At 46.9% G+C, this 12805-nt stretch overlaps 2 protein-coding genes across 3 annotated transcripts in view; one reads left to right on the plus strand and one right to left on the minus strand.

Annotated features, from left to right (window-relative positions):
- LOC131269056 (receptor-binding cancer antigen expressed on SiSo cells) overlaps positions 1–12805 on the minus strand; it is a 54221-nt gene that overhangs the window by 24655 nt on the left and 16761 nt on the right. The gene's annotated exons all lie outside the window — the stretch shown is intronic.
- LOC131269055 (ELAV-like protein 2) lies at positions 10882–12629 on the plus strand. Its single transcript, XM_058271367.1, has 3 exons — positions 10882–11074; positions 11166–11664; positions 12073–12629. The coding sequence occupies exons 1-3, from the start codon at positions 10882–10884 to the stop codon at positions 12419–12421; spliced, it is 1041 nt and encodes a 346-aa protein (XP_058127350.1). The 3' UTR covers positions 12422–12629.

Below are 12805 nucleotides of genomic sequence, written 5' to 3' on the forward strand. Positions count from 1 at the left end.
AAAGAGTGAGAGCGAACGCGAGACGGAAAGTGGTGTGTGCGCATGCGGCCCTGGTTACCGATTATTTTTCGGGTACCAGTTCAGACGTGCCACCGTTCACATCCACCCTGTGCCACCCACCCCATCGGCAAGAGTAATTCGCCAACTCCCCGGCTACACACTCGAAGTGAAAAACAATGCGGTTAGTGCGACACACGGAGGAAAGAAGACTTAATGTGGGAGAAACCAAACACAGTCACACACCGAACCATAAGCGGCACCCGGTGTTCACCTTTACCAATCCACAAAATCCGGAAAAGATCTCCCGGAAAAAAGTCAAGCAATGGCAAGGGAAAACATGACAAACTCAATTTTCGGTTTGAAAAATATTTCCTTGGGAAAAACAACGCCCTTACTGGGTGCTCCTCCACATCCCGTAGTACCCATACATCCCCTAACATCATCGGTCCACTTCCCAGTAATTCGATGCACTAGCACATGCTCGAATTCGGGGCTACGATGCGCAAAAATGGCCCACTTGGGCGTTACGCTTACGCTCCTGGCAAGAGAATGGTGCGAGACACAACCGACAGTAAGGATAACACTGGACAACTACTAGAATACAACACAAACACAAGAGGCCAGATAGAGAGAGAGAGAAAGATAATGTGCTCTGACCAGTATATCAAAGCAAGACGACTCAGTTCACCACCACCCCCTCCCTTCCCCACACACACACGCGCATATCGCACATTATCTGTGCGTGCGTGATCCATTCTGTTGATGTAAGTGTGCGAACGTGCACCCCAACTCGTCCTGTTCATAGTTCTCACTTGGCTCCGAATTTGTTCGTGGTCTCGACTCCATTCCAGTGTATATTTTCCCGTGTTAGACAGGCTTTATTTGTTCGTCTGTTCGTGAGTGCATCTCATCTTGGTTTTTAACCACACATTTTGAGTTGTGTTTTTCAACAAAACGCCAAACAAATCGCCCAAGCTTTAATTGAAGCCATAAACGAAAAATACCCACGTCGACGGTGCTTCGCAGCACGCAGCATTTTTCAGCACCCAGCAAACCAGTGGGAGGGAGTTTTGGCAGGTTGTGCTGCCGGAATATACCGGACGCGGCCACTCCAGAGGCGCGTGCAGAGTGCGGAATTTTCGGTACAAGATTCTTCCACCAGAAATCTGTGCTGTCCACGCAGTTTTTCACGCCCTACGTTCGTTTGTTTTCGTTGTTGCTGGAGGTTGTTGCGCAAAGTAAGAAAGTAAGTACCCCGTGGAATCCATTAGATCAAATAGACCCTGCAATTATCCTACGTACACTGTAATTTATTAGTCAACGTAGTAAACAGGAAGAAGGTCCCAAACTTGTTTGGCCGCCACGGACCGATTGTGTGCGTACGTGTGTGTACGAGTGTGTGCATGTATATTTGAATATGTGTGTGGTTTTCTGCACAGGACAGCCTACTCCGGGCAGAGATAAAACACTGGAATCCTAGCAAACAAACGAACGAAACCGACCAACTTCTCCCTTCTTTTTCTGTATCGGAAAATCTACCCTCTTCAAAAAACAACAACAACACCAACAACAACAGAACAACCACATGCCCGATAGCCGAATCAGCGAATACTGCAGCACCCTCTAAATACATCTCCACCCCGAAGACACAATCACACTTTCACGCAAGCATAAATCAATGTAAGTATGGGACCTGATATGTAGCCGTAGTTTGACGTAGATAGCATGCATTTTTGCGGGAAAAAGGGGTTGTTTTTACATGTTAATTACCCGAGCCTTCAACCTTTCCTGAGCAATGTTAAATTTGGGGTTTGGAATGGATGTTGGCCGGAACGACCTCGTAGTACTATTCATCAAAATGACGACCTACAACAAACAACTTGCTACTGAGCACTCCACAAATTTTGTTTTTGCCTAGTAGAATTCTTCTTTGTGATGATTTGCTAGTTTTGCGCCGTAAATCTGCAATTCGTGAAACGATCACCAATGATCGCTGGAATGGTCATCTTGAAATTTTTTTATCGTAGCAAATGGTTTCTGTTAGCTAGTCAGTAGGAAACGGGCTGAAATTATCGAGAAAAAAACACACGCATACTTCAAGCGAAAGTGATCGAGAAAAGGATGTTTAGTGTTCACTAACTCCTTCGCTTTGTAGCGGTCTTGCTCACAATACTATTCTCAGCCTGCTACGTCGTGGAGAATGAGAGAGAAAACAGCGTAGAAAGTGAAACGGAGCGAGCGAGCGTGTGACACAGGCTAAAAATGGACGCCCGGATCCTGTGAATGAATAAAATCAGGGTCTATTTGATTCGCGATCGATGCTGAAATCACGGAAAGACCGCAACCGAACACCATAAAGCAGCATCAACTGGCCACGAGCTCGGTGTGCAGTACCCCCCCCCCCCCCCCCCCCCCCGCTCTCTCTTTCCACGGCGAGACGTGATTAAGCCTGTACGTTTTGCTTCGGTCCAGAAAGAACGCGTTCCGATAGCCCGAAGTTTTTTTTTCGACGTAGGCGAGTACGCCAACGCACACGAACGACATACGGTCGGTCATACGGCATATCCTTGCGAATAGAAAAAAAAACACGCTAGAGCGGGAGGGAGAGCAAAAGACACAGCGTCGACAAGAGATGAGAGACATTTAAAGGGAGAATGGGACAGGGAAAGATATATAAAGACAAAGAGAGAGATATAGAAACGAGTATGACAGCCTAGTAAAGAAAGTGCGGTGATGCTATGGACGTAGCCTAACCTGGATCCTGGAGTCAGAATCAGTCATAGCGCGAAACGTTAACCACACATAGTGTTTACTGTCTAGTGTCAATCTAAGTCGAACCGAAAATAGCGCACCAATATACCACGAGAAACACAAATATACACACATCCTTCATAAATACAGAGGCACGCTACGCACGTACAGAGACACACACCGAAAGGCTAAACCGCGAGTGCAGGAAAGTTTCAAAGCTCTCGGTTCTGGTGCGGCTTTCAAACGCATAGTCCAAATTATAGAATCCTTTCGGTCGCGAGTTGGTGCGCGGTTCGTTGTGCCTGGCTAGTGCTACTATCACAACTAGTGAAAAACACGCGTTCCAGATCCTTTTACATCCAGCCATACCCTTTTTCGGATGCACTTTCAAGCCTAGTGGAACGAAACGATCGCGCTCGATAGCTTTGTGAAGCCGAGCCGATAGCAAATACCACGATACCACTCATCTTTGGAGACGTGAAACTGTCGAACACAGACGACGGATTTTGATAAAGACCACTTCAAACAATAAACCAACAAACCAACCCAAAACTCCCCGCAAGGGTGGCTGTTGACGATTTACCGTTTAGGACACTTTTTGGTAAGTCAGCATAACATTGCCGTTCATACCCATAGTCGATGGATGCAATAGCATTCTAAGGTATAATATTTGTTTTTTATTTTTCGCCGTGCTGTCACGTCGATTTTACGGTTTTCTTTAGCTTCTTTCTCATTCATTCCTATCGCATTAACAATAAAAAGATTTTCCCAAGGATTTTCGTTTCGCTTTCCTATTATATGCTCATGGGTCACTCGCTATGCTCTCAAAGGCCGTTCGATATTACTTTGTAGGTAGCGGTACCAATTTCGCGTTTGATCTTTTGCATAGGAAGTGGGAAGCCATGTTTAGTGTAACATAAAAGACCACCATTTTTCCCACCGCCGAGTGAATGTTCGCATTCGAGCCAGGGGTTGACGCACGGGCGTTACCGAAACCAAAAGACGCGAGTCCCGTGCGGTACGTACTTACAGCAGGTGGGAGATTTTCTGTTCCCGCGAGCTTAAGTAAAATGGAAGGTAGGGACTTTGGATGAAGGCAAAACATTTGCCGGAAGCCTATAAAGGAGCGCAAGAAGAAAAGGGAGAGCACGCGCACTGGTGGATGTTTCTTACTGGAATGAATGAGGGGAGAAGTAAAACTTAGGACAGCAAACACCAGCGGCGTGTGTTTGATACAAACTCTCGATTACTAAAATAATCTTTACGATTCAAGACCCTATGATAAGCTCATATGTTTTGAGCTAGTAAAAAGTAGTAGTGATTCATAACAAGGTAAGATTGTCATTCTAATCATGCTGATAACCAATCCGTTTTGCTAATCAGTAATATAATATAGGTTTATACTTGTTGAAGGTACGCTAATTAAAAAGATCTCACCAACACATTAATTTCTGGCATCCCAATACCGGTAAGAGCTAATTCTCTTCTGAACTGAATTGTAAAGTTGTCCTATCCGGTTCCAGGATATTGTAAGATAAATAGTTTTATATCCATGGTATTCAAACAAAAATATCAAACGAATGTGATAATCAACTATATAGGTGATAAGGAAGGCATACTTGTCACTTCGTTACAGGGTTCTTATAGAGCCGCTATTGCGTGATATTGGTCAGGAAAGGTCCATCTGTACACCTTGCTATGGGTAGCATCATTAGATAGCGACCTACTTACGGTAGCGTGATCAACGGTAGTTTCGTGTTGTTGTTATTTTTGATTCGAGAAGCTGAGAGTCACTCGAATCGACCCTGCCTGATCGAATGTGATTTTCCTAGCAACCCAATTATTAGCGGCACAACTAGAGGTGTTAAGAACCTCCCCATTAGGTACCATTCACTTCAGAAAGAGCTACAAACTTTTAGGTCGCTCTAATCAACGTATTTTGCAAATTTCCATCGCCTGATGGGATTTTTAAGACTAGCTTCAGATTTTAAATGTGTCAACGAAAAAAACAGTAATATAACCACCATTAGAATCCTCAGATACTGTCGCGTAGCTTGGAGTTTTGTGCAAGTAGAAAGACTTCTCAAAAACCAATTTAAAGTAACAAGTCTTTGCATTTAGACGAGAGGTATATTGATTCTGATGCCTTGTCTAGTGTCACGACCTGTTTCCCTGATCATCTTCTGAACAAAATCTCCCGAAAAGGACATAAATCCTTACAAACCCGTAGAATGAACCTATTACGCCATACGCGCTACATCTTCACTTTCACACTTCAGGTCCGTCTTTACCTCCGCATAGAACATCCGCTGAACGGTGCAACCAGCGAATAAGAAATAGGTCAAAAGGCACGGAACACAGCTCCTTCCTTGGCCGCCGATCGCACACTGTGTGGCGAGCTGAAAAAGAGAACACCCCCGTGCCAGGCATTAGACCGGAGAGGAATGCCGAGAGTTGGAAGCTCCTCGTATCCCCCCTGGTGTGATAGAGTGGCGAACTTCGCAGTACCGGTGTATGTGTGTGCGTTTCCTAAGGTGAAAATTTCCCGAAATTTCCGACCGATGGAACAGAGAGCTTCAATATTGAAAGAAAGTTAATCCTGCACGTCAATGTACGAGAGTATCGGTGTGTATGTAAATTATAATGGCATACTGTAGGTGTAGGAAAGCATCCTTTGACAGTTTCGCCACCAGGCTAGAGTCCCGAGAGACGAGAATCCCCTTTTTCCTACGACGGGATGATGTCCATGGAAACCGGCATCGGCCTCGGATACCGACATCTTTGATAGCTAGGGCACTCACACACCACAAGATAGGCAGGGCACAAATTGCATAATTTATTGTCATCTCCATCCTGGACACTAGTGACAATACAGGGCGTTTCCTTCACGAGCCTCCACAGGGATGCTTACCATTTGCGTGTGGTAACTGAGGAAACCGGTAACAGTTGTGTTCTGTAAGTTGGTGTTTTCTTTTTCTCATCAATACCTTGGTTCTCGCGTGTACCTTCAAGCAGATACGAACCCCGTGTCCTTCTTCCTTAACTTTTCCTCAACCATGTTAAAACGTGAGAGGCTGGCTGCAAAACAGTCGCGTGCGATTCACGTCTTAACGCAACTTCCGTTTTCCGTAACGACCGTCCGTCTTGGTCATGCCTGCCCATTAAGGGCTTACGAGACTTGTTTCCCTGTTGTACATGGATAGTCAGTCCTCTCGTACAGGGGAGGGTCCGGTTTCGGTTGGGATTCGAACCCACGCCGTCGAGGTGGTGAGCCCCGACGCTCATGAGCCGATTTTCAAACCGGCGCTACCGCTCGGCTGTCACGGACCCCCAATAGTTATAGACCCCTGTCGCAATAGTTATTACAAACGAATAACCGAATAAAATCGATTTGGTAAACCCTACCCTCCCCTGGTAGCAGTAAGAGCAAGAATTACTTTAAAGCAAAGCTGAATAAGAAAAGATCGCAATGTTTTTGTTAAGCGCCTCGCTTCGCCGGTCAAAGCCGTTTGGTTGCCTTACTTCACAAGATACTCTCTTTTTCACGAGCCTTAATGGTCTCCTTCTGTTTTGGATGGAGTGTAGCATTTTCTAATTTTCTACTGAACGCCAGAGCCACACACCCGCGCTGAAGTTCCTGTGTCCTTCGTCGAGCTGAAGGGCGGCATACGTATATCTTTAGTACTTCGCCCACTCGCTAGCCCAGGATGGATACAAAGCAGCAGGGTCGCGTCGAAGGACATGCTCAATCAGTGTGTGCGTGAGTTTGAGCGTGTGCCTATGTGCATGCGTGTTTATTTGTGTACGTGCGACAGTAACAGGAAGGGTTGACGATGGCTAGGTTATATGCGCCCTAAGCGAGGCACTGTTTCACAATTCCACTTCAACGCGCCGGCGATGGGCGCGCATTTTCCGCCACACCCTCACACACACAAACACGCGCACAGCGCGTGTGAAAGTAATGAAAACGATACTCATGGGATGTGCCATTTAATTTGGGCACGGCTTTTCAGTCCCAGTGGCTCGTTTCCGGTAGCGATTTTTCCATTTTCCACCCGTGTGTGTATGTGTGAGTTGATGTACCGCTAGGCTCCGTGTGTATGTGTCCCTTTTTGCGGTCGACAGGACCTGCTCTCGAGCAGGCGAGCCCCGAAGACAGAGGGTTTCGCGTGCACCCATTCATTCATTCTGCGGCCTTGTCTACCATCTCTTTCCGCTGACCGTGTTCTTCTTTTTTACTCTCCCCCCTATGCTGACGCTGCTGCTTGATATCCTTTCATTCACGTCCCTCTCGCTGTTCACTCCTTTGTTTTCCTGTCTTCATGTTTTAAATCGTACGCTCTGGTGATTTTCATCTAAGTTGCGAGAACTGAGCAATAATATCCGCTTGCACCGTACCCTCCAAACCCTCCGTTGAACAACCATCCTCTATTGCCGCTCTCTCGCTCAATCACCCCTCGATTTCGTTAAATTTAATCGCTCTCATTTTTTGGTTCGCTCGGAGGGATAACGGATCCTTAGCGACCGGAAGAGCAACCTTGGAGAGAAACAGGAGAAAATCGCCAAACTCGCACACTGACAAACGGCAAAAGAGCGCTCGTATATACGCACACATGCCAGCCCTCGCGGCGCTTGCGGGCACTCAGAATGCACCGGGAATGCTCGGGTAAAAAGGGGCCTTTCGGTCTGCGCGAGCACGTTCCGCTGGCGTAGTCGTGCGTCGAGTTCGCCAGCGATAACTCCATCCGTCGATCCGTTCTAGGGCCGGTGGTTGCTAGTGTACAGAGACAACACCAACTATAGCCGCAAGGGGCACGAAAATGTAAGTAAGCATAGTGGAAGCATACCAGAAGGAGCCGGTTATCCTTTCGAAGGGGTTTGCAGTTTTCCGTGTGTTGCTTACGGGGTCCGTTCGTAGACCCGTTTTGGGATAGTTGGTGTTCACACCGAGTGCACCGGGAGGACGATTCTCAGCCATTTCCCCCAGATGGAAATAGAAAACGGTTAATTATTTTTGGTATACGACCCCAGGTCATCGAACGGCCGGAGCCCAGTTTTTGTGTATAAGGGGCTGGCACGAGGGGGGAAAACCGTATCCGGTGTGATGTTCTGGGGCGCCTCCATTGAAGCACAACGGCTCTGTATGTGAGCTGTGTCATGTGCGAGTGCGCACTGCCGCCGTCCAGGACCTTTCCCCGTGATGTAGAAGAAAAAGCAAGCCGCAAAGTTGAGGGACGAAAAAAAAACACACACACACATACACGCGCGCGCGCGCGCACGTGAAGTACGGTACATCGACCGCGACGCTGAACTATCATCGTTCACGTTCGCTCATTTCGATCGATTTTCCTTCCCTCCTGCGAGAGAAGTAGAAGGAGAAGAACGAAGAAGAGTGAGAGCGCACTAGCTTGTCCCTTTAGAAGAAACTCGAAATACATGGTAGCCGTGCGCGCGGGGCAAAGGGGTGATAGAGAAAACTTGCGATCCCATCAACCTTACTGTTACTGTCCAGTTGCTTAAACCTAGCGGACCTCTAGCCGTAAAACTAACTCATCCACCCCCTTTTTTCTCGCTCATACTCTTATCTATGCCCACCTAAAACTACCAACCACCGTCCCCACTCTCAATTCAATCCGGTTTCATTGCAGATATTCGGAGATTTGAGGATTTGAGGCTGCGACGTCTTTTCTCGGATCCGCACACGTATATACACACCGGCAATAAAAAAATACAAAAAACACGCGTCTCCATTAGGGAACAGGTTGGACAAAAAAATAGCAGAAATTAAACAAGGACAACCATTTCAAAGAAGAGGTAAAAACGGTTGCCTGTGACTCATCAAACGAGGGAGGCCCTGCAACACGTGGTACTACCGTTTTCTTTTTTTCCGCGTTGACAAACAAGGATTGCAAAACAAACACAATATTTACAACGGAGTAAAGGACGAGAAGAAACCAAAAGCCGGCGAAAGAAAACCGAAACAACGGTGGGTGTGAGAGAGAAAAGAAAAAAGATCAATTGCTTCCTATTTACAAAATTATCCTAGTGAAGATTAATTATATAATCAAAACGGTAAACGAAAAAGTATTATAGTGCAAAGGAATACGAAGCACTCTCACGTAGACTCACAGACAAACACAGGAAACAACAAAACAACCACATACAACCGTGGGGCGAGGTAAGAATCTGTCATGTCCGGCTAAAGGACGCAACGCACGAAGCCATCGCTGGAACGAAGGACGGGAAAAACGAAACGACAACACACCAGCGAACACCCTCTAAGCCACTTTTGTGCAAAAACGTAAAACAGAAACGGAACGGAAGCACACAGGCAACTGAAAATTGACAGCACGCGGAAGATTCTCTCCGGAAAAAACAAGCCGAATCTCTCATCTTCCACGGACTAGAGTCTCACCGGACTTACAAAGGTAGGCCACAACTCCCTGGCAAAATAAAAAAAAAATTGCCGACAAAGCAAAATAATCAACTGCACCGGGTTGATAGATAAACGCTCGAAAAGGGCTAGGAGGAAATACTACAACCGTACCTTAAGCGTGAAGCAAAGACAAGCAGGCTTTAGTAAGAAGCGGTACCGGTGGGCTCCAGTTTTGGGTAGCCACATAAAAGGGTAGTCATCCAAACTATCACCACCGCCACCAAAACAACCACCTCACTAACGAGGCCGTGAGCGTCGCGTAATTAAAAAGGAGTCGCAGTTTAAACGACAATCAACATTAGCATTCAACACAACCAAGAGTGAAATTTAAAAGACAACAACTATCATCAAAGATCACCACCAAACTAGCAAAAAACCCATAAAGCAAAATCGGTTACACGACGGCGTGCGTGTGCGTGAACGAGAGCATCTGAGCGGAACCGGTTCACTATCGTGTTTGGAAGGATTTACCCCGAAGGAGCTGTAGCTAGTCTGCCGCTTTTCTCAGCGAGCAACCTGAAGCAGTAACCTGCAACATTTTGCATACATACACACAAATACACTCACACAAACACAAAGGAAATCAACTCCCTCATAACCCATTGCCACGTTAACGCCAGTTGTTGTTCCTTCCGTTGCGCTGGGATATCCGGAACACCGGCAAAAGGGTTTATTAAAAGAAAAACCGCAAAGCAAAGCTACACCGCCCGAACGACGTGTTTATAACCCTCATATAAAACTAAATATATGTATACATGTATAAATATATTAGCACAAATTCCATGTCATAACAAATCAACGAACGTGTGAGCACACGCGGGCTGGTCAATAACAGATTATAACGGGAGGCAAGGCAGTTTTCCCTAGAGACATCGATTCAAGCGCAGAACACGAGTAATACACGATAGAGAGTGAGAAGGGAGGACGAGCAACGCACAATAAAAACAATTGAGCAGGAGGAATCGTAAAAACCAACGAGGGTGTGCGTGTGCGCGTGCGCCAAAAATTTGTACTTATTATAAGCGAGCGTGTAAAGATAGTTAAAAGAAAGGATAGCACACCATTTTAACGGCAGCAGAAAAAGTAAAGTAAATTTAAAAAAACCACCCACAGCCAGACACACACATACAGGTTGGTGATTGCGCTGTGTTTGTGCTAAAGACTAAAGAACTAGCATAGGACTAACTAGGCAGAAAACGAGACGTCGGGGACGACGTTCGGTTCGGTGATCGCGTTTTTCCTTTTTATAAAGCGACAAGCGCCAAGCGCTTCGAGCCTATTCTTATCCATATTTTGCCACTACGCGAAGGAAATATACAAACGACTAACACGTGGAGCTATCCGTAAACATTCGCATCCAAGACTAGTGAGAGAACGAAAAGTTTGAACAGGATTCCAAAAATATAAAGTGCGCAAAACTTCAACCACAAAGCGAATGTACTAGGCGAATAGAAAAATTATTAGAAAGCAAATTACGAAACGAAACGGTTTTAAAACGAAACGGAAAGCAACTTGACGGCTGAGTGTACTGATAGGAGCAGAAATAGAGAGACAGAGAAAGTGGAGAATAAAAAAACTCATCAAGTAGAAGGTTCTGACTAGCAACAGCAGCAGCATCAACAAATTAAGCAACAGAGAATCCATCCATCTTTAAGATTAGCAACACCGAAAAGCACGGCAGTATAGACAGCAAGATGATCTCGAACGGGTTAGAAACCGTACAGCAGAACGGCCGGTCCGGATCGATCGGCAGCGGGCAGGAGGACAGCAAGACGAATCTGATCGTCAACTATCTGCCGCAGACGATGACCCAGGAGGAGGTGAAGTCACTGTTCTCCAGCATCGGGGATGTCGAAAGCTGCAAGCTCATCCGTGACAAGGTCACTGGTAGGTAGTCCTCGCTGAAAGCATTCTCGGAATCCAGCGAGGTTTCGTACTGACTAACACCATCTCCATCGTCTTTCCATCAAATTTGCAGGCCAGAGTCTCGGGTACGGCTTCGTCAACTACCACCGACCGGAGGACGCCGAGAAGGCGATCAATACGTTTAACGGACTGCGGCTACAGAACAAAACGATCAAGGTATCATTCGCGCGACCCAGCTCGGACGCGATCAAGGGCGCAAACCTGTACGTGTCCGGGCTGTCAAAGAGCATGACCCAGCAGGACCTGGAGAACCTGTTCAACGCTTACGGGCAGATCATCACCTCCCGCATTCTATGTGATAACATTACCGGCCTATCGAAGGGCGTCGGCTTCATCCGGTTCGATCAGCGCTCCGAGGCGGAGCGAGCGATCCAGCAGCTGAACGGCACCACGCCGAAAGGCGCGTCCGAGCCGATTACGGTGAAGTTTGCCAACAATCCTAGCAATAACATCAACAAGGCGATTCCACCGCTAGCGGCGTACCTGACGCCGACGCCGAACCTGCGACGCTTCCCACCGGGTCCGATCCATCCGCTGAGCGGCCGTTTCAGGTGAGCATCTGCCGTATGGCATAGGAATATTTCACGTAAAGCCCTCGAGTGGAGCTAACTCGATGCATGTACCTGTTGATTGAAGCGAGTGGACTACATGTGCATCATACACACACACTTTCATATCGATCAACCCGAAGAGACTAAAAACTCTGGTGAGCCAGAGTGTTGGTTATTAGCGTCACCAATCAAACTTAGCCTACAATCTGATACTGTGCATCATCGATCAACCGAGACGGTGTCAACCTGCTCTGTGAAGCTTGTTAGATGCACCAAAACGTGTAATGACTCAACGGAAGGAGTTTATCTCCGATTCTTCAGATTTTCGTGCATAAACGACACCATACTATTTCCCTAGATAACGTTTGCACTCTCTGTTCTTATTTCCGAACCTCGACTCGGGTGCAGCCTGCCATCAAACTTCAGCCGCTATTCTCCACTGACCGGCGACCTGGGCAGCTCAGTATTATCCGCCAATGCAATCAACGGCTCCGGCTGGTGCATCTTCGTGTACAACCTCGCGCCGGAGACGGAGGAGAATGTCCTATGGCAGTTATTCGGTCCGTTCGGGGCCGTCCAGAGCGTCAAAGTGATCAAGGATCTGCAGACCAACAAGTGCAAAGGGTTCGGCTTCGTCACAATGACCAACTACGACGAGGCGGTCGTCGCCGTCCAGTCGTTGAACGGCTACACGCTCGGCAACCGCGTCCTGCAGGTTAGCTTCAAGACCAACAACACCAAGTCGAAGGCCAATTAAAAATGGGAAAAATTTTAAGTTTTCTTTACGTTCGTTCGGAATTTCCATCCTCACCCGGGAATTGAAACAGCGAGAAACGCAAAAGATAAGGAAGGAAGAGTAGAAGAGAGGAAGAAAGAGTAGAATGAGAAACCGAGAAGGAGCGAAGAAAAGAGTTGGGGATTAGGTTGAGTTAGGATTTGGTATTCCGTTCGTCACCGTCATTCTCTGTTTGTCCCCCATTTCCATCTTCAAGATTCCTGCTTTGTGCATTCATTTTGCATTGCCAGGCCGTGTGTGCTTAAGTTAGTATCGGAAGAAATTGAAGTAGAATTACCTTACTTTATCGCTGAGAATAAGAACCGCGAGCAGCCGACAGAGGCGATACTCCGGAGCAGCAAATGA

The sequence above is a fragment of the Anopheles coustani genome, chromosome X (assembly GCF_943734705.1).
Source record: "Anopheles coustani chromosome X, idAnoCousDA_361_x.2, whole genome shotgun sequence".
Classification (NCBI taxonomy): domain Eukaryota; kingdom Metazoa; phylum Arthropoda; class Insecta; order Diptera; family Culicidae; genus Anopheles; species Anopheles coustani.